This window comes from Hakea prostrata, chromosome 8 (assembly GCF_041222555.1).
Source record: "Hakea prostrata isolate BN-2017 chromosome 8, UWA_Hpros_2, whole genome shotgun sequence".
NCBI classification, from domain to species: Eukaryota; Viridiplantae; Streptophyta; class Magnoliopsida; order Proteales; family Proteaceae; genus Hakea; species Hakea prostrata.
The window spans coordinates 11,038,436-11,065,619 of NC_142607.1; the positions used below are offsets into that span (position 1 = coordinate 11,038,436).

The 27,184-nt window shown below is 38.8% G+C and overlaps 1 protein-coding gene across 1 annotated transcript in view; it reads left to right on the forward strand.

Annotated features, from left to right (window-relative positions):
- The window catches only part of LOC149006859 (phosphatidylinositol 4-kinase alpha 1-like), a 58,423-nt gene that overhangs the window by 5,705 nt on the left and 25,534 nt on the right, over window positions 1–27,184 (forward strand). The window contains 11 exon segments of the mRNA XM_089164821.1: window positions 13–181; window positions 407–624; window positions 12,470–12,628; window positions 12,723–12,905; window positions 13,447–13,980; window positions 14,117–14,368; window positions 14,370–14,474; window positions 16,113–16,327; window positions 20,678–20,864; window positions 21,001–21,137; window positions 21,229–21,382. Coding sequence (XP_089020947.1) covers window positions 13–181; window positions 407–624; window positions 12,470–12,628; window positions 12,723–12,905; window positions 13,447–13,980; window positions 14,117–14,368; window positions 14,370–14,474; window positions 16,113–16,327; window positions 20,678–20,864; window positions 21,001–21,137; window positions 21,229–21,382 — 2,313 coding nt within the window.

Genomic DNA, 27,184 nt, shown 5'->3' on the forward strand with positions numbered 1-27,184 from the left:
TGTTTTCCTTAGGTTGTTAGCTCTGTCAAATGGCTTGAGGATGAGCTGGAACTTAATGCTCTTCACAACCCTGGCAGTCGTCGGGGTATGGGCAATGAGAAAGCTGCTGTAGTCCAAAGAGCTGCTCTTTCTTCTGCACTAGGAGGGCGGGTTGAGGTTGCAGCAATGAGCATGATTTCAGGTTTCTATTAAATCCTATGAAAGTTGTTATCAAACAATGTTTCTCTAGGTTTTTCCATTCTGGTAATTATTGTTACCGTTGTTAATGATATGATAATGGCATTGGATCAGGGACAAGTTCTCAGATCTGTGTTTGTGCCTTGAGTAGAACATATGACAAAATTTCTGATAGAATTTTGTTGCAGACGATGATATTTCCTATCCTGGACTCCATTTTGTTTTATAGGTGTGAAGGCAACCTATCTCCTTGCAGTAGCTTTTCTGGAGATAATACGTTTCAGTAGCAATGGTGGCATCCTTAATGGCAATGCTAATTTGAGTGCTTCAAGAAGCGCTTTCAGCTGTGTTTTTGAGTACCTTAAAACTCCAAGCCTAGTGCCAGCTGTCTTTCAGTGTTTAACTGCAATTGTCAACAGGGCTTTCGAAACAGCAGTGTCATGGCTGGTATTTCTTTCTATCTAATAATGCTAGTTTTGATCTTGTCTGTCCGCTTGCTTATGTCTTTGAGTCTTGTATTCATCTAATCCTCAACTTGAAAAAATGTGTCATCAAATATGGTGGTGATGAGGGAAGAGTAACACGGGCGGAGACAGGATTTAGCATGGGGGGGGGGGAGGATAATGATTACAAAATTTCTACCACTAATATTTACAAAAATTTACTAGGTATTAATTCAAAATCTATATTAGTTTCACACATGGAGGGCTAGAGGGGAAATTTCAAAAAATTGGGTAGGGGAATGAGGAAATATTAAAAAAAAGGTTTTTTTTTTTTTTTGGGGGGGGGGGGTGTGCATGACCCCCCAGGCCTTGGCATAGCTCCACCCTGGGGTAACATGTGTTTAGTAGCCAGCTTGACCCTTTCTTTAATCACATATTGATTACCTGTATACTTTGGGGATGTGATGTGAACAAAAGCAACCCCCCTGGCTGAAACCCTGGTGCGGGCGCCAAGGCCCCATCCAGGTGGTGCACCTAGGGTTGGCTGAGCCCTAAAAAGGCGCAATTTGGTAATTTTCTAGCCCAAATTTAGCTGCTGATTTTATAATTTACAGAATCCTATCATGTCTTGAAGTCCTAGCTTGGGTTGGTAATTGAGTTCTTGTGTCATAGGGAGTCTTTCTTTTAAGTAGGACTCTTTATTTCAAGCCAATTTCATTTATTTTATGTGGTGGTAATTTGATTGTAAAGGGTATCCTAACTTATGGAGGAAACCCTAGTTGAGTTAGTTTCTAATTTCTAGTTGAGTCTACGTCAAGTTAGGTTTCTTTATTAGAGTCCAAGACTTTCCCTTCCAATTGTAAGGCTATAATGGCCCACCCTACTTCATTGTAAGAAAAGTTGAATTGATGAGAATACAAATTTCTGTTTGGAGGCAAACAAGGTCATGGTATTCTTGGGAGGGCCACGGCAGATTTAGAAGGCTTTATTCATCAGTCTTAGCAAGATATCTTGAGAGTCCAGCAAGCAAATCATCCATTACAGTAGCATCCCTTCCCTGTCAAGCAAAGCCCCTCCCCCACCCATTTCCTACCCTGCGATTCGTCAAGAAACCCCTCCCACCCCTGTTATCTTTCCTAAAAGCCCTCCCCTACCCCTGCAACAGCACCCTACCCTCCCCTAACCCTTGGGGCACCCCCTCCACCCTCTTTCCTCTCTTATCCCCCTTTCTGTCCCTTTCTAAGTCTTGCGGCAGATCTGAAAACCAGAAAGAAACGAAAAAAGAAATAAAGAAAGAAGAAAGAAAAGAGAAGAAATGAAAAGAAAGAAGAAAAGAAATAAAGAAAAGAAAGAAAAGGAAAGAAAGAGAAAAATCAAGAATGATTGCCCAAGAACTTACCAAGAAACCTACCCTTCTCTTTATCCATCCTTTTCTCATGATCCCTAAACCCTCCCTTACCCAACGACAGGCTTCCTAGGAATCCTTAACACATCCTATATTTCTTTGTTATGAGTTATGACTAGGGCTGCAACTGGGCCAGGCTGGGCCGGGCTTTTGCAATCCCAAGCCCAGCCCTATATGGTATAATTTGAGCCCATTCCCGCCCTGGCCCTAGTTTAGGGCCAATGATTATTGTCCCTGGCCCTAAGCCCTACAGGGCCAAGCCAAGCCCATTCCCGCCCTAATTGGCCCTAATTGGGCCGGGTCGGGATGGGTTGGCCCTAATTGGCCCTAATTAGCCCTGATTGGCCCTGACCCTGATTGGCCCTGTCCCTGGCCCTGATTGGCCCTAACCCTGATTGGCCCTATCCCTAGCCCTAATTGGCCTTGTCCCTGGCCCTGATTGGCCCAGGCCCTAATTGGCCTTATCCCTAGCTTTAATTGGCCATATCTTTGGTCGTAAATATCAAATGTAAGACAGGTAGTAATTAAAATAATTAAATTCTTAAATTCCAAACTTATATTCAATAATCCGAAACTTATATTCAATATGTATTTAATTATTTATATCCATTTAGATTTTAGAGAAATAGAGAAATCCAAATTTCTAGGGTTTTTTAATTTGCTATTCGATGAAAATTATGGTTATTATATGTAAGCTCGAAGGGAAAAAGAAAAAGATTTATCTCAATTCTCAATTAATTTCTAACTTCTAAGACAATGGTTAGACTTCATTCCAAATTTCCAATTTGTCTTTCCCCCAAGTTTCTCTCTCTCTCTTATTCTGTTTTTTTCCTTTGGTTTTTCTCCAGCAGCAAAGAGTTGTAATTATTCATGAAATAAAATAAGTAGAGAGAAGAATTGTAATTAGGCATATTTGAAAGTCAAGTCAATTATAGAAAATGTCACACAAACTCTTTTTGTAAACTTAGAAACATTAGAGATTCAGAATTCAAAAGGAATCTGATAAATGAAAATTTTATCTTTAAAGTCAAGAACTTAAGCCGTAGGTAGGTATGTTTTCATTCACAACTGTTCAATAAATTGATATCTTTATTCAATACAAAAAAATTCATATTCAAAACCTTGTTAACAAGTAAATCGACGATAATTTAGTATTCAAAAAAAAAAAAAGAAGTATTTTTTTCATAGTTAAAGAAAATGATGTTTTAGTTACAAACATAGCTATATGTTTTTAATAAATTTTTTTGAAATATCACAGTAGATTTGTTAGATATTCATGATGAGAAGTTGGGTATAGATTTGTTAGATATTAATTATTTATGTAATAGTTTTTATTATTTATAATATATTATCTCGCCTTAGTCAAAAAACAAAATCAATATTTTATTGAACTAAAAATGACTTTGTTGGAAAAATAAAAATTACCTTAAAAATAATATAAAAAGTGAATTGATAGTCTAATATGATCAAAGTGACTAAATGTCAAAATCAAGACTCATATCAATGTTAGTATGAAGATCAGGGTAAAAATCTAGTATTGTAGTACATGATCATCGTCAAATTAATATTAAGATTAGAGCCAAAATTAGGGTCAGGATCAGGGCCAAAATCAAATAGATGCTTATTACATTGGTAATGAGGTTATAATTTATTTTTATTAATTTTCTACAAAATATGATCATGTTTCTAAAATTTGACACGTGTCAAGTATCCACCCATATGTATTACAATTAATTCCTCTCCATGTGGGTGGAAGGTCCAGAGTCTTTAGACTCAAATCAGGACCAGGATCAGGGTCAGGATCAGGGCTAATATCAGGGCCAAGATCAGGGCCAGAATCAGGGCCAGAATTAGGGCCAAGATCGGGGCCAAGATCGGGGCATGGGGTCGGGGCCAAGATCAGGGCCAAGATCAGGGCCAAGATCAGGGCCAAGATCAGGGCCAAGATCAGGGCCAAGATCAAGGCCAAAATCAGGGCCAAGATCAGGGCCAAAATCAGGGCCTGGGTTAGGGCCAAAAATCAGGGACGGGCCGGGATGGGCTGGGTGGGCCAGAGAGTAATCCCAGGCTCGCCCTTGGCCCTAGTTTAGGGCCAGAATATTTTGGCCTAACCCGCCCTTAGGGCCAAAATCTTTAGCCCAAGCCCTATTCGGGCTCAGGGCGGGCTTAGGGCGGGTCAGGGCCGCCAGGGCCAAACTTGCACCCCTAGTTATGACCCATATTGATTTTAGGTATCTCAAGATCATCCTGTAAAGATATGTTAAAAGCGAAGTCTTCCCATACCATCCCTTTTTAGTTTCGTTAAACGAAATCTTATACCCAAAACCTTACCCATTAGATACCAAGATCCATTCCCAAAACTCTGAAATCTTCTTTATCTTTTGTTTCATCTAGGAATCACCCCACAATCTTCTCTAAACCTTCCCATGTCAATCTCATTAATCCTTGGATAAATTTAACCTTTCCAAAATCATCCCATGGGAATTTAGTAAAATTCTAACATCTTTCCAATCTTTCATAACCCTTCTGTTAGATTCCCAAGTTATCTTAACATCACCAGTAGGTTTTTGAGACTTATCTGCTGGTTTGATTGAAAGAATCTGGGCAAACCCTAAAATTTAGGGAATTCATCCAAGAATGCCTAACCCTAAATCGGGTTTACATCCGGAGATTCAGGACGAGTCTTTGAGGCTTGGGGCTTTCCCTTAAAGGAATGACTTGTCATGAAACTTTGTGAGATTAACTCTGGAACTAGTAGACTGTAGTCATTTCCATTGCATCTTCTTCAATTGCATCAGCTGGCATTACTGCCTTCATCATGTCTTCATGAACCTTTGTAGTAGAATCCTCAGCTTTGATAACCTCTCATTGAGGACTTGAGTCACCTGCTCCTCCTCTTCGAGAATAACTTGTTGAATTTCATAGGTATGTAGTACAGTGCTCGTGATTACCCTTTCATCTACTGATTCAGCATTGCTTGATATTTCTTCTAGCTGTAACATTTTTTGTTGTTAGAGCTAAGTGCTATGTTATTTCTTCATCACATTTTATAATGCCTTTCAGCTTTCTTCTCCCTGAGCCCATCTAAGAGGGCAAAAATATAGTTTGTATGTTTAAAATCCCTCCCCATGCTAGCATTCATCCTAGTATTGCCTTCGTTGTCATTCCGTTCATAGGAGGAATATGGATCTAGGAATTAATTCAATGTTGATTTATAGTAATGGGGATGTTGCTAACTCTGTATGGGAGGTATTCTTCCTTTGATGGTGCCATGTTGAGTGGAACATGTGCTTTGAAGTTATTGCTGCCTGATTCCCAACAATCCTCAATTTGTGAATGGTATCTCAATGATGGAGGCTTCAAGGTTTCTTCAGCTCTTATGACGTAGATCCAGCACTGAATTGGACTATTTTCCTTTGATATTAACATACGGTTGATTGATATGGGTATTGGGCCTTTGTCCCATTCGGTGAATTGGTTTTATGTGGTCATAGACCAAAAAGTTGAATGTCCAAGCTAAGTATCAAAATAGTTTAATTGGTTTAATTATCTGAACCTTTTCAACTTAAGTTATAATGACTGAAATTACTGAATAGTCTTTTTTTCCCTCAGATGTTTTATTTAGTTTTAGGTGTCCAAATCATAAATCTAGCAGGAATCGTAGGTCTTATGGTTTTTAAGTTATATTTCGTTCAGAAGTTCATTTGGATTTTTTATTTTTAAGGCTGTTTATCCCTATTTATACCCCCAAAAGGAAGAATAAAATACGACTGACTTGATTATGTTTGCCATTGTGAACTCAGCTCTGATTATGTTCTTGCATTAGGACCCTCCATGGTGGAGATCGAGTTCTTCTCTTGCTCCCCTAGTTGTCCAAGTCTAGGAAAGCTTTATAAGGGCTTATGAATTAGGATTGAAACCTTTACTCCTCTTATTGACTGTGGAATCAGTTATCAGTCTACACCAGTCTGCCTTCATCTACATTTTTTAGGTGTGGAGAACTGATTTCAATCTCCCTCTTCTTATCACCTTTCTTCTTGTTTTCTTGAATTTTTTGGATTCCCCAAGAAACCTGAATTTTGAAGACAGATCTAGCCATCATAGTTATCCTAAAATTACACCATCATCCTATAAAACCATGCCCTACCTTCAAGCTAGTTTTAAAGGCAATTTCCACCATCCTAAACTCCAGAAACCTGCAACTTCTTGAAAATTGAAATATCAAAATTTGAAAATCCTGCAAAACAAGAAGCCGCGTATCTTCCAATTTAGCTATGAGGATTATATCCTTATCGCATTACCAATATCCGCTCCAAGTTTTATCCCATTTTGACAAACATAGCCCTAAAATCCACCTTTCTCGACTGGAACCTAGTTTGTTGAATTAAGAAATCAAGAAAATCAAATTACTTCCTAGCCAGACATCCAAATTTGTTCAAACTTTGTAAGCATTAGCCCTTCTTGCAGTCGATCTGAATTTCAACCCATTTTGAAACCTAGAAATCTCCCAGATCCATCACTTAGAGATGACACAATTCTTTTTTTTTGGATGAATAAATAATTAAATTACTGAAAAGCAACAACAAAGAGAGCATATACAAAAAGTGGGGAAAGAGGGGGGGGGGGAGACCAGTTAAGGAAGGGGCTGGAGAGAGGAGTTAAGACTCCAAGAACTAACAATCAGCCTATTTCTTGGAGAATTAATAACTGGGGATGGGGGAGAGAGAGAAGTCTTGAAGAAGCATAAAAATAGATGGCATTCCAAATCATAACTCGAAATCGGGATTTGGAAGTCCATCTTCTCATGTTACGCTCCCACCATAAATGGTGGACTGTGGCGGCAAAGACAAAGGTTACCCACTTGCTTGCAGATAGGCACCAGCATAGCTTCTTAGGATCCAATTCCAATCTCGGGCAAAGCCAAAAGAATGTCGTGATCGGGGCCAAATGGAGGCCAGGGCTAAGGTCCAAACGGAGCGGGAGAGAGGGCAAGAGAAGAAGAGATGGTCAAGGTCCTTTGAACTATTCCAAAAAAGGGTGTAGTTGGGGCTGACAGGGATATGGTGGCTAATGAGAAATGATTTGGTACGGAGAGCGAGGTTGAGGGCTCTCCAAAGGGTGAGGGAGTGGCGGGGGATATGGTCATATGGCCTTTGAACCAGACGAGGGAGGCCCAGGGGATAGGGTGGAAGGGGTTCTAAGGAGGTTCCAAGCTGAGGCAGTGGTGAAGGATTTGGTATGGGAGTGAAGCCATATAGTGCGGTCAGAGGCATGGGATGAGGGGGGGGGGGGAGAGGGAGTTCCATATCTGTATGAGACAATGGTGGGGGGAGGGGGACTAAGAGCCATTAGAGATAAAGGAAGAGAGGGAGATGGATTTTGGGATACGGGAATCATAGACAGCTCTAGGGTCAATGAGAGTGAACAAAATACCCCATCGGAAGCTAGAGGTCAAGCCAAAAGGAGGTGGAGGTGCTAGAAGATATGAGAACAGAAATGGCAAAAAGAGCATGGCCTTAGAGATGTATTAGCTTTCTCTAGATCCAAGAGGGGTTGGAGGGGAGAGGGATTGTCCAAATGGAATTCGATTTAAGGAGATAGGAATAGACCCAGGAGACCCAAATGAATCATGATTAGAGGTGATCTTCCAGATGAGTTTCATGAGGCAAGCCAGATTTACATCAAGAATGCGGTGGATTCCAAGACCTCCTTCTGTTTTGGGACGGCAAATGGCCTTTCAACTAATAGGGTGAAGGAAGCGGGAGGCTTCTTGGCCCTTCCAAAGGAAGCAATTCTTAATTTCTCCCAATTTCAAGAAACTACCGAGGTAACCCCTAAACCTAATCAAACCTCTTATAAACTTAACCTAAACCTTCCATCGAAGATCTCCTAGCTTATTCAAGCTCACAATCTCCATCTCTAGTTGCAAACATAAACCCGTTAGAGACAGCACCATAAAAGTTATCCATAGACCCTTAATTGAAATTACACTAGCCTGCCTAGTATGGATTTAGTTTTGAATTAGAGCTTAGTTTACTGACCCTCATTCAACTAAGGCTACATCATTCAAAGGGAAGTTGGTTGATAAGTAAAAATCCTATCCAGATAATCTTGTAAAGCATATAATTTTCATGAAGTACCTTGGTTTTATCTATGCATTATGTTCCTTCAAATGTACATGTTTGGCAGTCTATGCTGTTCCCTTGCTTGTCTGTGCCTACAATGACGAACTTGAGGATGGTCTTTGGAACTCTACCACTTGGTAAGGAGATTGGATCCTCCCCATCCCCCTTTCCTTTCCACTTCCTATTTTCATTTTTCGGAATTCTTCTTCACAAGAATCCTTTCAAGGCCAAATACCCATTTGACTCATGGAATTCACTCAAAATCTATTCAAAGCTTCCATACTTCATCCCCTTCACTCGATCCTAGCTGTTGCCTAAGAATTCTGTTCAAACCTAACATCCACATATCCAATTTTATTTAAGTTTTCAAGTTCACTACTGTTTTCAGAATTGACAATTGCCTTATAGAAAATCATAAGCATGATGTTTTTTGCAGGAACTCTGCACATCCAAATATACTGCTACTGCTAGAACTTGCAGAAATTTTGATTGAATCTTCTCCTGATCCTAAGGGATACTTGATTCAAATTTCAGACCAATCCACCTAGCCAATTGCCTGAAATTACCCTTTTACCGTCAATCCTATTTCTCTAGGAATCCTCCATATCTCTGTATTAATGCCCAAGTTTTCTTATAGCTTTCAACTTATATTATCATCCACATCAACTTGAAGCATGGTTGTCAAGGTGACAAGGCGAGGCAATAGGGGGGGGGGCAAAAACCAAGGCGACATCAAGCAAGGCGATAAGGCATCGCCTTGACCCAAAAAATGGGCCTAGGCAACTAGACGGACGCTTTGACAACCATGACTTGAAATACCCCCCCCAAAAAAAAAAAAAAAAAAAAAAAAAAAGAGGAAAAAAAGTACATACACACACAAAAACATTAACTTTAACCCTCAAGTGGGTGCCACCATTCAGATTTGGTCTAGTTCAATTGGCTGGTAAAAATACAGTTATTGGTTAACTGATGCCCTGGTTGATCCCTTCCAAACTAGGGCTTCATCAAATTGTTCTTTAATCTCTCTTTAATACATTTTCATCTTCACTATTAATGCATCTTATGTGTTTGAAATTGCTACTCCTCTTATCTCTTGTCTTAACTGGTTTGTAGATGCCTTCTTAGCACCCCTCCCAAAGGAAAGGGGGAAAAAAAGAAGAAAAGAAAAATTCCCTCTCTTGTGCTCAAATTATTTAGAGGTCCTTGTATCTCTTGGTCCTTGCTTTTCCTGCTATCTTTGAGCTTCATTTCAACAAAGTTATGCCGTTTTAAGGCTAGATTTCTTTCCCTTCATAGCTTCTTGAGCTGCAAAATTTCATCAGCAAGTTTCCTTAGATGAATGTTGCTTCCCTTAAGATTTGCCAGGAACTTCTTTAGCTACAGTCATAATATAGTGTGTCTCTATTGATTATTGAAGTTGGATGTTTCCTGTGCTACTAATGTATAATAAACGTGACCTTCGAGGAAGCAGTGAGGAAAGACATGTAGAGCTTAGGCCTTTTATCAAGTATGGCCTCGAATGGAGCAGACTGATTGGATCTATGTAGCTAACCCCATTTAGCTGGGATAAGGCTATTGTTGTCTTCAAGTTTCTTGTTTTAAGTTCTATTGTCTTATTCTGAAACAAATAAGCTCATGTTTTCTTTTTAACGTTTACATCACATACCTATGAGCATTAATCCAGTTGCATGTGTAGCTCTGCCTAGTATAACCTACAATTGTTACATGATAACCTATCAGTCCTCTAGTTATAGAAAAGTATCTCTTTTGGTTACCATGTCGCCCATTTCTGAAGGCCATTAAATGTCTTCTATTTTAAAGATATGTTTTTACTATTGATAAATCATATGCCACAACATATTCAGTAATTGAAGTTCCTTCTTTATTCCTGGCTCCAAAACCAAGTCATAATTCCTACATGAATTCTTCCATAACATCTATTTTCTCTTACAAAATGTCCAGCTTAATCTCCCACTATAATAATAATAATTTATTCTCCTATATGTGTTCTCAAAATTAATTCTAAGTATTTTCTTCTTATCTGACAGGGGTGTGTTAGATGGAATGTCTAGTATGGGACTTGGGGAATGGTCGGATAGAAAATGAGGTGGTAAAAGTTGGTGAAAAGGAGATTGCGTAAAGCAATTATTTTAGGCATGTTGGCTCAATCATAAATAAAGTACACGTTATAGAAGATGATATTTCCTAGATAATTATAATATGGTGGATGAAGTAAAAATGGGGAGGTGCATCCAGGGTTTTTTTGTGGTTGACGGGTACCTGTAAAACTCAAAAGGAAAATTTATAGGACCATTATACGATCCACTAAAAGTGTATGGTGCGAGTGTTGGCTGTGAATATTGATAAGCTTACTACCAAAAAATGAGGGTATTGATATAGATGAGTGGCAAAACTGATTTGGGAGTATCGTTGATAAATTTACGAGAAAGTTGTTTGAGGTGGCATGAAGCATGATTATGTTCAATGGAGGCCTTTAGATGTCCCCAAAGGGAGGAGTGATTCGCTTTTGATTGAAGGAACTAAAAGAGCTAGTGGCGGACCTAAGATAACTTTAGGAGAAGTTGTGTGAAAAAATATTGATGGCTTAGTGATGCAGGACAACCAGCATGGAACTAGGACCAAGTAAACCAGCAATGGACCATTCCAGCTCAAGCCAGTCCATTCAGTTCGGATGGTCTCTTGAAGGCCAAAACACTGTTCACATGAACAGTTTTACAGCCAATAATTTGGCTTATCTAGAATGTACCATAGAGAATTTGTGGGCCCAAGATCAGATTGCATAATATTTTATTCTTGGGAGATTTAGGACTTTGTTTTAATTTTTTGTTTCGTTAGTTTCTATTTTATTTATTTATGCATGTGGCTGAAATATAAATTCTAATAGTTTTTTAATTTTAATTAGTTTCTATTTCCTTAAGATTCTATTGTCACTAGTTATTGCTTATTAGGATATTAGTTTATATTTTCAGTATACTAAGTTTCTATTTCTTGTAAAACTTTAGCCAAGCTATAAATAGGCCCTCACGTTGCAATAAAAAAAGACGATTTTTGGAAAGGAAAAAAAAGATGAATTGAAGCTTTAGCATTGGGCATTTGCAGCCCCCCTCTCTCCCCTATTCTCTTCTTCTTCTTATAAGTGTTCCTCCCATCTTCCCCCTCTCTTCTTTATCCTTCTTTCTTGTTTGTCCTGTCCCTCATTACTTTTGCCTTTTACTTAGTAATGGCCTCGAATAGATCTGATTGGAAGCAAGGTTCCATGTACCGGACTCAATTTAGATAGGTTAAGGCTCTTTTTTTTTTGTTGTTGTTGTAAGCAGGTTGTATCATGGTTACCTCTTTAACGACACAAGTTTGATGGTTGTTGTCCTATATTTTTTTAAGTATCTGCAGCCTTATTTTTTAAAGTATTACCTATTATTGTCTCCTCACTTTTATTCTTTATATACCCATACCCATTGTACCGAAGTTTTTAATCATCTCATTCTTTAGCTTTTTCAAATTCCTTCTAATCTTGTATACAAGCTAATTTAATTCTTCTTCCCAATATATATGTATATATGTATATGTGTATACATACACACACACACACACACACACACACACACACACACACACACACACACACACACACACACATATATATATATATCTTCTTTATCCCCCTTGGTCCATGGCTTGAGAACCCTTGCGTTCGTCACCGCAGTTGGGAGTGAAAGTGGTATGTTTCTCGCAGGGGACAGCCTCACTGACTTTTACTCAATATTCACTGCACCCAGGCCATAGTGTACTGTGTAGTGCATCACTTTTGGGTAGCACACTATCGTAAGGTCGAAAATATAAAATTATTGGATCCAGGTACATGGCAAAAGTTTTTACAATGCCAGCTAATAACATCACACTTCAACCTTTGTTATCTCTGTTTGGGTCCAGTGTCATAAAACACTGAAGTTATCTTTTCCATTAAAATAGTTTAAAATTGACTCAATCTGTTCATGTTTTCTTCTTGGAAAGAGTAATTGTGTTACAATTTCTTTCCTTGGCCTAGTCTTCTTCTTGCATTGTTGCCTTGTGCATTTCTCATTCATGTTACTGTGCAAGGAATTTTGTTTTGTTATCAGTTGCCAGAGATTTAAAGTCTCATTTCATATTTTCATTTGGGGAACTGATTGATTGGTGTATGACTGATGCTAGACAGATGCAGCTCATTTTTCTCTTATCTTCCAACATTAATCAACGTTGGTTGCTTGTAATATCCTATATGCCTATATTTCTTACTGGTTTTTTGATTGGGCTTCCAGGAGGATCGAATATCTGAAACTGGTACTGAAGCTGAGAAAAGGGAGTCTACTCTTTCTGCTCATGTTTGCTTTCTTATCAAGAATATGTCTCAAAGGGAAGAACATATTCGGGATATTTCTGTTAACTTATTGACTCAACTTAGAGATAGCTACCCACAGGTAAATAATTTTTATATTTCTGTACAGCGATGTATGACCTTTGAAGAAACGTTTAATTTAATATGCCAGAAATGAGTGGATTGCTTTACTACAGATCCTGTGGAGTTCATCATGCGTGGATTCATTGCTATTTTCTGTTAGTAATGAATTACCTTCTACTGGTGTAAATGATCCTGGTTCAGTAGCAACAGTTCGTTCTTTGTATCAAAAAATTGTTAGGGAATGGATCACTAAAGCACTTTCATATGCGCCATGCACTACTCAGGGTCTTATACAGGTATCTTTTAGCACAGTGTTATTTAGTTTTTTTTTTTTTTTTTTTTTTTTGGATGAATCACTCATTCTGTTTCATATTCTGTTACAACTTTCAGTTCTGGTTATCACTTTCTTGTTGCATCAATCTTTTCTGCACTCTTATACTGCTTTTCCTGTCTTTTCAAGATTAGATTTTCTATTTATTTGTCATGCCATAGGTAAATTTTCAAATAGATTTTATGCTTTACAGGTATTTCAAGCCTTCAAGGATTCTTAATGAATTTTTCCTAATCTTCAAAATTTATCTCTGGGTCTCACTTTCATGCTGAAGCATGAACTTGACCCACTTTCATGCTGAAGCATGATTTTCTTGTTTTATTTTGCATTGTTTGACATATGTGACTACTTTATGGGCATAGAATGCATTTATCATGGCCTTCAGGGTAGTCATAGTTAACATGTGTTATTTCGTTTGTAATACGATATACGAACTCAGCTTAATTGGTAATGCTTCTGGTCTTTTTAGCCCTGTTTCTCATTTTCCATGTGTTCTGTTTTTCCAGGAAAAGCTTTGTAAAGCAAACACATGGCAGAGAACCCAGCCTACAACTGATATAGTTTCTCTTCTGTCAGAGATACAAATTAGTACTGGGAAAAATGATTTCATGACAGGCATACACGCCGCTAATATCCCTGCAGTTATCTCTGCTGCTGCTGCAGCATCAGGAGGAAATTTAAAAGTGACAGAAGCTTTTAAATTGGAGGTGCTGTCCACTGGTATTGTCAGTGCTACAGTCAAGTGCAACCATGCTGGGGAAATTGCTGGAATGAGAAGGTTATATCATAGCATTGGTGGTTTTCAAACTGGTGCATCACCAATGGGCTTTGGGCTTGGTGCAAGCCTTCAGTGGTTGAAATCTGGGGTTTCTCCTCAGCAGTCACAACCTGAAAGTGAGTCCTTCAATGTGATACTTCTTATGAAGTTCATGCAACTACTTCAACAATTTGTTACAATATCTGAGAAAGGTGGAGATATAGATAAGTCACAATTTCGTGAAGTTTGTTCCCAAGCAACTGCTTTACTTCTGTCAAATCTGGTAAGATGCTTTTCCTTTTATCCTAAGGCTTGTATTGTGCTCGATGTTTGTTCGCATGGAAAATTTTATTTTGCATCTCACATTGTCTTTCTTTCTGAGAAAACCATGCTAATATTTAATTATTATTATTTTGCAGAGTTCTGATTCAACAAATCTAGAAGGCTTCTCACAACTTCTTCGACTTCTTTGTTGGTGTCCCGCATATATCGCAACTCCTGATTCAATAGAGGTTGGCATATTTGTCTGGACGTGGTTAGTCTCCGCTGCTCCCCAGTTGGGGTCTCTTGTCCTCGCTGAGCTTGTTGATGCATGGTTGTGGACAATAGATGCAAAAAGGGGTTTATTTGCATCTGATGTGAGGCACTCTGGACCTGCTGCAAAATTAAGACCCGCACCTTTCACCAGGGGAGCCAGAAATGCTGCCTGAGAAGGATCCTTTGGAAGGAATAATTGCTCATAGATTATGGCTTGGTTTTTTTATTGATCGCTTTGAGGTTTGGAGTACTTCAATCTTTTTCCTGTTCTTCTGTCTCTATTAAACTTAGTCATTCTACTGCATTTAGGATAAATCAGACTTTTTTGCATTTAGGATGAGTTTCTGTGAGAAGATCAGTTGAACTAGTTCTAGATTGGTTGGAGGCCGACTAGAAGCTATCAAGCTGGTGACTTGAGCGTGATCTGAAGCGTAGTTTGTCTAGGCCACAATTGGTGATTTTGGTTCGGTTAGGGTCAGGATTTGATGGTCGGTTTATATCAGGTTGATGAAAGGGAGTTTGTTTCCCTTCCGAACTAGGCATTAAATGTGATGTTCGATAACATGGAATAGCTGTATGCTAGCTATGAAGTTTATTCATGGTGGCAATGTAACCTGAAAGGATATCCATAGCTTAGGCCTTGTATCTAGTATGGCCTCAAATAGCACTGATTGGAAGGCAATGACCCATCTAACCAACCCCATTCACTTGGAAAAGGCTTGTTGTTACTGTTGAATGTAACCAGAAACTTGTATAATGGGGATATCTCCTCCTTTTCTCCCGAAACTGTAAGATAATGCACAATACAGCAAACTAAACTGTTCCATTCTTAGTCCATCCATTATTTTTTGGTCCTCTACCAGCATTTCCTGATTCTGACTTTAATTGTTCCGAAGTTTTGGCTTCAGTAACACCTGCAGGATTATTTCTGCTGCTTTTTATCTCTGCAAAAGTGGTAAAACAACCAAAATGTGCTTTAGTCTGCCAGGTCAATTTTATACACCCTTTAAGTGATCCAGTGCATGGTTTGAGAACTTGGTTTCTGAGCTCAACTTGGTCACCCATGGTATGACGTTAGACCAAGATCTGGGCGAGTTGGTGCACTTTTTTTGGGGTTGAATTGAAGCTGAGCTTGGCACATTGGTTGGTGGACCACAGTTGTAGCCTGAGGTCAAGGTAGAAACAGCCTCCTAGCAAAAATTGCTGGGATAATGGCTGCATAGGAAAATTGCCCCCCAGACTTTGCTTGTCTGGATGCCTTTGGCAGTGGGTTCACTTGAAGCCGAGCTTGGTGGGAAGCAAACACTATATCTATATCTTAGGATGATACTGAGGTATGCATTGATATCGGAGATTTTAACTCATATCCCAATATCCCATCTATGTTGGTTTTGCAAGAAACTGAATTATTTCTATGCGAATTCTTGAACTATGATTCAACACTCAAGAGTGGGAAAAGATGAATCATTTTTGAAAATGCCTTTGCACTTTGTGAACTGTTATGCTTGCTAGGAAGAGAAATGCATGGTACTTGAGGGGAGGGGGTTTATCTTTGATGTTTCCTGGTCCCCAAGATTTGTTGAAAATTTCTGAGGGCCATGAGCAAGGATCTTCGCTTTGATTTAGAAGCGCTTCTTATTTTTGGTTATTAAAAGTTGCGTTGGTGTCTTGCAGAAGTGCTTCCCCTGAGCAGGGATGCTTATAATTCTTAGCCTCAGAGTATTGGTTTTGGAGTGTTTACTGAAGTTGGCCTTTGTGATTTGATTTCTAAAATTGTAGTGGTTTAAGTTCTTCCTGTTTATATATATCGGATGACATTTTTAGTTTTTAGTTTAAGGAGCACTTTCTCTTCTTATTCATCTTGCTTTGGCTGTGTAGGTGATTCGACATGACAGTGTTGAGCAACTCTTGCTTCTCGGGCGAATGTTACAGGGCACTGTGAAATTTCCTTGGCATTTCTCACGGCATCCAGCAGCTGCTGGTACCTTTTTCACTGTCATGCTTCTTGGGCTTAAATACTGCTCATGCAAGTCACAGGGAAATCTGCAAATCTTTAAAACAGGGCTTCAGTTACTGGAGGACCGAATTTATCGGTGATGGGACTTTCTCTTACCTTCCAATTTATTTTTGAATGTGTACTTAACTCTATGATGAGAATTCACCGTTTTATTTAGTGCTTTGGACTGCTGGGGTAGAGACTGCAGTTTGTCATGTCATGGTGGTCTGTATGTTGTCAATGCTTTAGCATAACACAAAATGACTAGAACCAAACGACACTGAGTATTGTATGAATACAATGGAACTCAACTACTAGGGACATGTTGAAAGGTTAAGTATATAAAAGAATCTAAGTGATTATGACTTATGAGTCAATTTGCGGTTTGGCGGGTCTGATATTAAATCACGTTATTTGATTCAATGCCAATTTTGTATTGCCCTGATGTTGACAGACATGGCTATACCAACAACAACAACAGATTTCATGTGGTTTTGATGTTGGATGTTATTTCTATTACTTTCAGGTCATTTCTTTTTATAAATTTTCTCATGTGGATAGTGGTATCATATGCCTGATGTATTTCCTATTTTGATATACTGGAGGATGTTGTTGAATTGTGAAAAGGTGGTGGAGAGAACGCAAAAAATTAATTGAAAGAAAGGGTAGCAAGATATGCTTGAAAATCTTTTCAGCTATACATTTTCTTTTTCTTTTTTTAAATAATGTGACTCCTTTTCAAGATGAGTCTTCTTTGATAATTACTAAGCCAAATCTTTCCTAATTCATTGGTCTCTTTTACGGTATCTTATCATGATACAAATTTCGGCCGAGACCACTGAAATTTCAACCAAAATCTTGGCCTTTGGAAAAAACAAGACGAAACCTGTGTGGACCAAAAAAAGTACCAGTTTTTTGCCGAAACAGTCCAAATTTCAACCAAGATGGGTCGAAACTTTGCACAAGTTCTACCAGATTTTGCCCTTGAGTTTTGACCCCCAAACCATTTGTTGCTGGTTTTTTTTTCTGATTTCAACCTCTTTTAATCCATCAATCAGTAACTTCTTAGCCTTCAATCACATCATTTGCTCCTTTTCTGGAGATTGTGGAAGTTTTTCACAAGTTTTGTTTCAAACTTCCCATTTTTTGATTTGCTTTGTTGATGGTTTGAATGGTTTTGATTTTTTCTTTGTTGATGGCTTGAACGGGTATTATATGGAGTATTGTCTTGTATGACACATTTCCTAGGATTGGATATCTACACTATGCTGATGATCCCACCTATAGAAACATGGAGAATCAGTTCCCGGACAACCTTAGGCATAACATGTCGAGGGAAGTTATCATTTAGCATTTAGAGTACTACTATAGACAAGAGGATGGATCCACCGATTCTAGCCTGGCACTCAACTTGGAATTGAAGCCTGGGACTTTGTTTTTGGTTATTTTATTTTGTTGCGTGTGTAATTTTCTATCAAATAATTCATGTATGCAATATTGTTTGTTCAATTTTACAAAGTTTGTATTTGTTAGAACCTTTCATGTGTTAGTATACTTGAATGATAAATTTTCAGTAATTTTTTTTTATATAGAAAAATACCAGTTCCATTTTGTTCATTATTGCTTTAAACAGGTAGGAGGCAAGAAATGAGATGAAAATCACATCATATAAGGGTTGAAACCTGCTGGTCGAAACTTGGTCGAAATGTTCCAAGTTTCCACCAAAATTTCAGCCGAAACAGCATACGTCAGTTTTTGGCCTGGTTGAAACCAGCCTCAAAACTGAAATTCCGATCCTTGTATCTTGTTCAATCATTCCACTCCATTTGGGACTTGGGACCATATCCTTTTCAGAAGTGATATTTTTCATGACTTTCATGAAAGTGGAGCTTCCTTCTCTGACACATTGATGTGAACCAAATTCTAGGGTTTAACTTGTAATGAAGCTGGCCTAGTTTGGGCTTACTCCAGGATCCTCTCTCAGGGAACCAGCGGTCTTCTATGGCTGTATGGGCTTTTAATAGGAGATTTCTTGGAGGAGTTGGGTTTTAAGATGACAAGGCAATAGCCTAGAAGGGTTCAGCCACGCTGAGGAGCAAAGAGAATTGGGTTTTGAGCTTGTATCGCTGCTGTAATTGAAGTTTCAAAAGTGGAATTTAGTTTAGGGTTAAGTTTTAGGGGTTTTATAGGTTAGGAAGAAGGGTAGTGAGGTCCATCTGCTGCCTATTGTTTAGTTTCAGGTTAGGTTTTATAGGTTATGATTTAGGAAATGATGTCTTTGGGCTTCAGTTGTACTTGGGAAGGGGCTGTTGTTGGTGATTTCAAGTGTCAGGTTGTTGTAAGGCAGATTTAGGTGTTATTAGATTTACTTTCCATACCTGGGGTTTCCTTATTGAGGGTAGATTTGCTAGCATCTTTGTTAGGATCTTTTAGGATCTTTTTTATTTTCTTGTAAGATTCCCACATTGGGAAGATTTCATTTGTACTTTATTTGGTAAGTTACCAGTACAAATAAAGCTCCTACTGTGTCCCTCAGACACAAGTCAGGATTTCCCTCAACCTTTCAACACACAGGTTATCTTTATTAAGTTTTGGGGGTCCTATTTGAATTAGGTTTGGTTTAAAAGAGTCCTAATGGGGTAGGGGGTTCTTGGAATGGAGTGGGTTGGGATCAAGTGTGGGAGAGGGGATGGGGAAACTAATCCTAAGATGGTTGGGTGATTGGAGTTGGGGTTGGAGAGATATAGGGTATTCCAATGAGACTAGGGCTTAGAGTTTCTAGAGGTTGAAGTTGAACTGCAGAAATTTTAGAACCTAATGGATAAAGGGCTTTTGATGGGACTAAAAAGTAGGGATAAGGGAAGGTGAAAGGCACGATCTTATAGGGGAATGAAGGGGGTAAGTGGTCTAGGGAAACTAGGGCTAAAGGGGGAGGGCTATGGTGCTGCCACAGGAAGAAGGGTGTGAGGGATTTGCAGGTAGGTTGGGAGAGGGGGCGGGGGGGAAGGAGGGGCTGGGGTGATGTTTACTTACTTGGAGAAGAAGGAAGGCTGCTCTTATGGCTGAATTGCTGCTAGAATTGAAGAAGGCGGCTGAACTTTGAAGAACACACAATTCTGCCGTGGCCCTCCCAAGGAAGCCACAACTTTGCTCGTCTCCAAGATCAAATAATTTCATTCAATTCAACCTGTTAATTACAGAGTGAGGAGGCTTACTCAATTTTGTCCTCAAAATAAGAAACAAAATAAGACTCCAATTAGGAATCCTAGTTGACTTTCAAACTGACTGACTATATCTAATTAGGAATTTGACTTGACTTATAACTTCGAACATAGACAAGGATTCTATCTTAACTTACTCGAGAGAGAGATCCAATTAAGATTTTGAGAGTAAGTATGGAGTCCTAATAAGAAGTAAATTCAAACTAGGGCATCCCAACACAACCGGGAATCACACCTAGACAAGGATTGTACAATAACTCATTAAATGCTAATCCAAATGAGAAAACAAATGTAGATCTAGCATCTAGATAATAAAATGGACTCAATGGGATCTAGACCTAAGAAACCCATAAATTGGTAAATTACCAAAATACCCCTGGTTTGAATTAGGGATCCTAGGGTTTGGGGAAGCAACCCTAGTCCCTTTGGAACCCCTGGAAACACTTTACATGTCCACCTGTTGAGACTGACTTTGGAGACTAACCCATAGGACAGAAGTAATGTTACCCATATCTAGAGTATGATGGGGAAGAAATAGAGAAGATTAATAAGCTTGCCTAACTAATCAGTTGTCACAAGCTTGCCTAACTAATCATAGTTCTGTGTAACTAAAATCATGGAATCCATTTTGGAGTACTACCACATGTAGTTCTGCAACTCCATTAATTAGATTGAAGTAACCAGTTGGTAATTCAGGAATTTACTTCCTAATCCTAGTTTTGTTGTAATTGAATTAACGGGATCCATTTCAAGTACTCTTGCATGTAGTTCTGAAACTCCATTAATTAGAATAGGGCAATGACTTAGTCCTATTTTGAAAACTTAAAAACTTAGTGATCTTTGGTATTAGGCTTGATGACAACCTTGATTTACTCAGAGCCTTACTCCAATTCTCTCCATCAGATTTTCATAAACTTTTATTAACTTTCTTAACTTAGACAAGATAACCACAATTAGGTTGAAGTGTCCCTATTGATTCTGCAAAATAGTAGTTATATGTCTGGAACAGTAAGGCAATGCAGATGGTTGCAATGTGATAACATGTTCACTTAGGTGAAATGTTGCATCCTCTTTTTGGAGGGAAGCAGTGAATTTCCTATTTCAAATATGGCAAAAGAGCTCTTTTGTCCTCTGTTTAATAATTTTCATCTTATGGATTTATCTGCATGTCAAAATTATAGGCATATTTGCATGTCAAATCTCATTGATTCTTTTGCATCTTGTAGAGCCTCCTTGGGTTGGTTTGCCTGCGAACCTGAATGGTTTGACATGAACAACAAGAATTTTGCTCAAAGTGAGGCTCAATCTGTTTCTATATTTGTCAATTATCTTCTGAATGAGCAAGTGGATGGTCAATCTGATTCGTCTTTGAAGGGACGGGGACGTGAAAGTGGAAGTTCTTTTGGTGATGTGGTAGGAATGGACTATATAACAAAAATGAATTCTAGGGTGCTTTCTTTTTTGCTTGGGAATAGCTGTCTGTTACATATCCTCTATGCTCTAGGATTTGAGGTTCTGTTTTTGATAGAAGATAATATATCTGTCGCAGAAGCCTCAATATCACCCCATATGGGGCCACATGGAGAACTATGCTGTAGGAAGAGAGAAACGGAAACAATTGTTGTTAATGCTATGCCAGCTTGAGGCTGATAGGCTTGAAGTCTGGGCTCAGCCTCTTAATTCAAAGTATGTAATTCCCACTTCCTAAATTCAATTATTTGATGTTCTGTTCTTGTTCCTGTGAACTTTTTATTTATTGTGTAATTTCATTTACTAGGGATAATACATCATCTCGGCCTAAGATCAGCTCAGAGAAATGGATTGAATACGCTAGAACTTCATTTTCTGTAGACCCACGGATTGCTTTGTCCTTAGCTTCAAGGTTCCCAACAGTTTCATCTTTGAAGGCTGAAGTAACCCAACTGGTTCAAGTATGTTCTGGCATCTGAATTTTCAACTTTTCTAGTCTATACTCATTTCTTTTCTTTTCATTAACATAACTTATTTGAAATTCTACAAATGATCATGGAAGTTAATGCACAAAATTCTGTCAGTCACCAGTTATCATGTGTTTCTAGAAGTCCAACTTAAGTCCACCATGCAAAATCCTGAAACATTAAAAAGAATACCAGATATTGTGTTGATTGGGTGATTGCGAATGTCATCTACTTGCCGTCACTTTTTCTAGATTTTGAAGGCCTTTATGCTGTACATTTAATTTGTTTTTCTTCACTAGGCCTTTTGGACTGATTGACTGATTCTAGTTGAGTTAGGATAATAAGTTTATAGTAACTCGGTTTTGGTTAGGTATTAGGATCATTGGCTTAAGAATGAAAATAAGATATGTAGGGGCGCTATTTTGATCATTAAATAACCTGAGGTATTTTGCTCCCTCCAAGTTTGAAATTCGGGAAAACTTCATGGTGAGAGATGGTGTTAGTTGCTTTGGGACCCAAATGTAATTTGTTGCACCAAGGGACCCAACATTAGTTTATGCTCTACTAAGAGGACCCTTGCATAAAAAACTCTTTCTTTAATCATGTAGTATTTATTATTTTAAGATGGTCCTTTACAGGTTTAACTATAAACACCTCTTAGTATTAGAAAATTAGTAAGAATAAGGCTGGTAATTCAAATCAGGTTAAGAATTCCAGCCCATAATTTGTATAGATAAACCCCTCCACTTGATGGGGAGAGAATAAATATGAATGTTAAATACAAAGCTTCTCTTGGAGAATGATGTTACCTAGGGTCTGGGTTAACTTTCCAAGATCCTCTTTAATTAGAACCAGCTAAATAATGGGTTAACAATGAGGATTAGCCTCTCAAAACCTATGGGTATCCCATGGGTGGTTTTAGAGTTTCTTTGAGATAGCTAAAAATTACTGGATAACCTATGGGATGGCTTGAGTGGGAGAAAAGGACTATTGTTTATGTATCTTGGGTTGTGGGAATATCCTAAGCCCTATGGGGTGGCTTAGGGTTGATGATAGGAAAAGGGAGGAATGAAATAGGGTTAATATGGGTATGGTTTTGGGATGATTTTGAGAAAGTTGTGGATAATTTGAGAAGAGAAAGATCCCTTGGTGAGATGGATTAGCGTTTTATCAGTTAAGGAAAGTGGGAATGGCTTGGGAAGTCTACAGTTAAGGGAAATGGAAGAGGAAGCTTGTGGTTGAGAAAATAGGGCAAGTCTTGGATGGATCTTGGATGAATCTTGACTCTTCTTCTTCTTGATCTTTCCTTTCTTTTTTGTTTTCCTTCTCGTTTCTTCTGTTTTTTCTTTTCTTTTCTTTTTTTGAATTCTGCCACAGGAACCAGAAAATAAAAGAGCAGAAAAAGGGGGTATCACAAGAAAGAGAAAGGGGGAGGGGGATCTTTCTTGCTGCCGCAAGGGGGGAGAGGGGCTGGGGTGGGCTGCAGAGGTGAGGTGATGGTCTAGGATGGCCTGTGGTGGTGAGGGAGGGGCTTGTAGGGCCTGAGGGGATGAGAGGAGGGGCTGGAATGCTTCTCCAATGATGGGCAATGGGCTCGGAGGCAGCTGCGATGAGGGAGAGGGGCTCTGGAGTTGCTGCAATGGTGGAAGGGGGCTGTACTTACTCCTGCTGCTGTGAGTTGAAGAAGAAAAGCTTGCAAAATCAGAAACCTTGCCTCAAACCTCAGCCTAGGTCATGGGGCTACCCACAACTGTTAAGCCTTCGACTGTTTATTTTATTTTATTTGGGTGGGGTGTGTGTGTGTGGTTACACAAACAGGGTCTCTAAGCCTTTAATTCTATTAATCTTCAACTAAGTTTTATAATGAGATGTGAGAGCTACTTAACTTACAAGAAAAGAAAATGGACATGGACTAGGAGTCAACAACCTAATAAGGCTTAACCACCCCAAAAAAAAGAAAAAAAAAGAGAATACTAATAAAACTCTAAGTTCTTGCCTCTAATTAGGACCAAAATATTAACTACATAAACTAATTCTTATCTAAAAGGAATCTTGTAATTAGATTTGAACTAGGGTTTCCACAAAACTAGGATTCTAACTTAATTGGATTTTGACTCAACTACCAGGGAATGAAAATAGATTTAGAATCCTCAAAAGACAAGAAATCTAATTAGACCAAGGACACCCCAAGGGGAGGCATGAAGAATGACCGAAATACCCCTAGGGGCATTCGGCCAGCCCTTGCTTTCGCATGCTCAGGGGGTTTGTTTGGGCTCAATTTGTACGCTTCCCTATACCTTCTTTTGGTTTTTTTTTTTTTTTTTTTTGGGGGGGGGGGGCTGGCCCTGGTTACTTCAGAGCACCTCTTGTGTTTGTTTGTTAAGTTCTGGTTCTGTCGGTGCATGAAGATCCAAGGCTAAAGAAGGTCCTCAGTGTAATCAAGCTTAAGACTCTTGATTGTGGCTGTACAGGACAGCCTCCAAATTCCATCTACAAGTGAATTCCAGCATTTATAAGGACCATAATTGTCACGGTGACGAGGCGATGCAAGGCGGTTTAGGCTAATTGAGGCGATGAGTCGACGAGGCGCCCTCCGAGGCGCTTTTGAGGCGGTTGAGGCGTTTTAAGTGAAATTTTTAGTGTACATCTCATTCACTCTAAATCTATCATATCTTATATAATAAAAAAACTAATATCAGACTACCTCAAGTCATCCAACATACTACAAACCACACATAATAGGTCCTAAATAAAAAGTCGCAAGAAGAAAGGAAGAGAAGAAGTTGCTTGTCACTGGCCACTGCTTGCCGGAGTGTCGCTGCGGGAATGGAAGAGAAGAAGAGAGAAAGAGATTAGGGATTAAAGTGAGATTGAGAGTGTGAGACTTGAGTTAAGAACTTATTCTCTTTCAATTTTGTTTGTTTTTATTTTAACATTTGATCACATGTAGCGTCATTATACATATGCATATACGTTCAAACAATAGATACTTTACAATCGGAATCTAATAAGCATTTCAATATATGCCTTCGATTAGGCATCTCTCGTGATTTAAAAAAGAAAGAAAAAAAGCAGACGCCTTATTGCCTAAAAATAAGGCAACGCCAATTTGAGGCGCTCCGAAGGAGCCCAGACGCTGAGGCGACGATTAAGCGACGCCTAGGCGACGCCTTGACAACTATGATAAGGACTCCAATCAGTTGCAACTGGTAGCCTACAGAACCCCCACCCCCCTGTTTCCATTCTCTTTTATTTTCTGTTGTGAACTCCCATCCCTGGTTGATCCCTGCTCTCCACCTTAAACAAAGAGCCATATCCCTAACCAGCCACCACTTTCACCCCAAAGTCCAGTGAATAACCTACCATCATACCGCTTACCTTCGATCCAGTTTTCAGCCCAAACAGACCAACCAATCTCCACTTCTACTCGTTCTTTTCACTCAATTTCCCTCCAAAATCATGAAACCCGATATCTCCATTTTCCACCATCCAAGTCAATTGAAACTTGGGGAGATCATTCTAGGTAGTAAGTGTCACACCCTGTTCCAGTTGAGCCGAAATGCATCATTGGAATACTTACTTAGTTGCTCTTGAACTCCAGGATCAGGTTGCTATATGTCCACTTATTCGTATTAGGATCAGGGATTAGAACATGAACAATGCATCTCCATACTCGAATGTGAGCAGTATTGGAGCTTTTTATAGAAGGACTCATAAGGTGTAGAATCTATGGCTTTGTAGGGAACCTCTATTGAGTATATGCATAGCAACATATGTAGCTTCTCCCTCGAAAGAAGTGGGCAAATTAACTCTAGCCATCATATATCTAACCATGTCATGCAAAGTTTGGTAATTTGCCTTTGTGCATTACCATTAGCCTTTAGAGTGTGAGGGGGAGTCCCAAAATGCTTAATGCCATTTTTCGTCACAATACTACTCTAGATCATCAGATAGATATTCTCCACTTCTTTCTGAATGTATTGAGTAATCACTTCCCAGGTGCCTTTTCGACTTCAAGAGTGAATGATTTAAAGAATTATAAGGCTTCAGATTTATGCTTCATAAGATACATAAAGCCAAATCTAGAAAAGTCATTAGTGAAAGTAATGAAGTAGCGAAAGCCTCCTCTTGCATTGATGTTTATAGGATCACATACCAGTATGTGCATCTTCTAGGAGATGAGAACATATTTTGCCTTTCTTGTAAGGCTTCTTAGTCATTTTCCTAGAAATAGAACTTTCACAAGTTGGGAACTTTTCTAGAGACAGACCTGTTAATGTATCAGACATAATTAATTTTCTAATTTTGTTCGAACTAATGTGTCCTAGCCTCAAATGCCAAAGGTAAATGACATTAGATTTTAACAGCATGATCCACATCACATACAACATTACCACACAACTGCACTTGATACATATTGTTGTTTCCAAAACCATAAAACTTAACTTTTTCCATCTTTATGCATGAAAGATCTTTGATATCCAAAATAAAAGTCATAACCAAGTTTTTCCAACATTGAAATAGATAACAAGTTTCTCCTTAGCCTAAGAGCATGCGAACTATCAACAAAATAAAAAAATTGTTCCGTCATTCAACTTTAATTCAAAAACTCTGATTCCTTCAATTTATGGTTTATCATCATTGCCCATGTAGATGAGGCTGCTCATGACTTACTCTCTTTGGCTCCTTGAACCCCTACAAGGTATTAGAAACATGTATAGTTGCTTTAGAATCAGCCCACCATGATTTAGACTTAATAATTATAGTATTAATCTCATCTAGGATCAAGGTTGCAAAGATACCTTGATGTTGCTTTCCAATAGACTTAACAAAAGAATAGCATTGAGATTTCTTATGTCCGAGCTTCTTGCAAAAGTAACATATTATCTGCCTTGACTTAAATTCAATATCTTGTCTCACATTGGTTCTCTCATTCTTTTGTCAATCTTGCCTTTTGTTATTGAACCTCTTCTTATTCTATAATTTCTTTACATTAATAGGCTTAACTTGTCTCACATTGGTTTCCATTGCTTATGAAAAAATCAGATTGGGTTGTAGTAAAATTTTTGATTGATATTGAAAGAGAGGAAATCATGGGTTTTCGCTAGGAGGGAAAGCTTGCGATTGTGGGTCAGCTTATTAATTTTCTGTAGAATTCAAGTTCGTCCAAGCCCTCATCATTTTCTGTAGCAAATAAATAAATTCTAACCCTGCACCTACCCTTTTTCCTCCTTCCCATTGCAGCCCCTATTCTCCATCCCTTAACCCTAGATTCTGCAAATCCCTCCCCCATCCCTTTCGTGAGCCCCTCCCCAACCCTATCACAAGCCCCCCCCCCCCCCCAAAAAAAAAAAAAAAAAACCCTTCCCTCCAATCCCCCTCATTCCCCAGCCCCTCTTTCTTTCTTCTTATTCTTCTCATCCTACTACTTGCGGCAGCCTAGGAGTCATAATTTTTCCCAGAATTCTAACCCCTCACTCAAACCCTACCTGTTTCAGAAATCAGATTCCCCCTCCTTATTACTTCCTTGGTCCCCTACTTTAACCCTATCTTTTCACCCTAAACACAAGTAAACCCTAATATCCCTTTTCTCTTAAAAACCTAGAAACCCTAGTATTAGTTTTTTCAATTATATTTTACAAACCCCTCATCCTAAACCCATTCCACTCTAGGATCAACATCCACTCTTCCTACCCTATCTTTGTTCCCGATCCTAACCCTAGCCTTCCTCTTAGAAACCCTAAATTTGATAAAACTCCAGTTACTTTGTTTAAACCCTAGAATTCTGGAATTAAG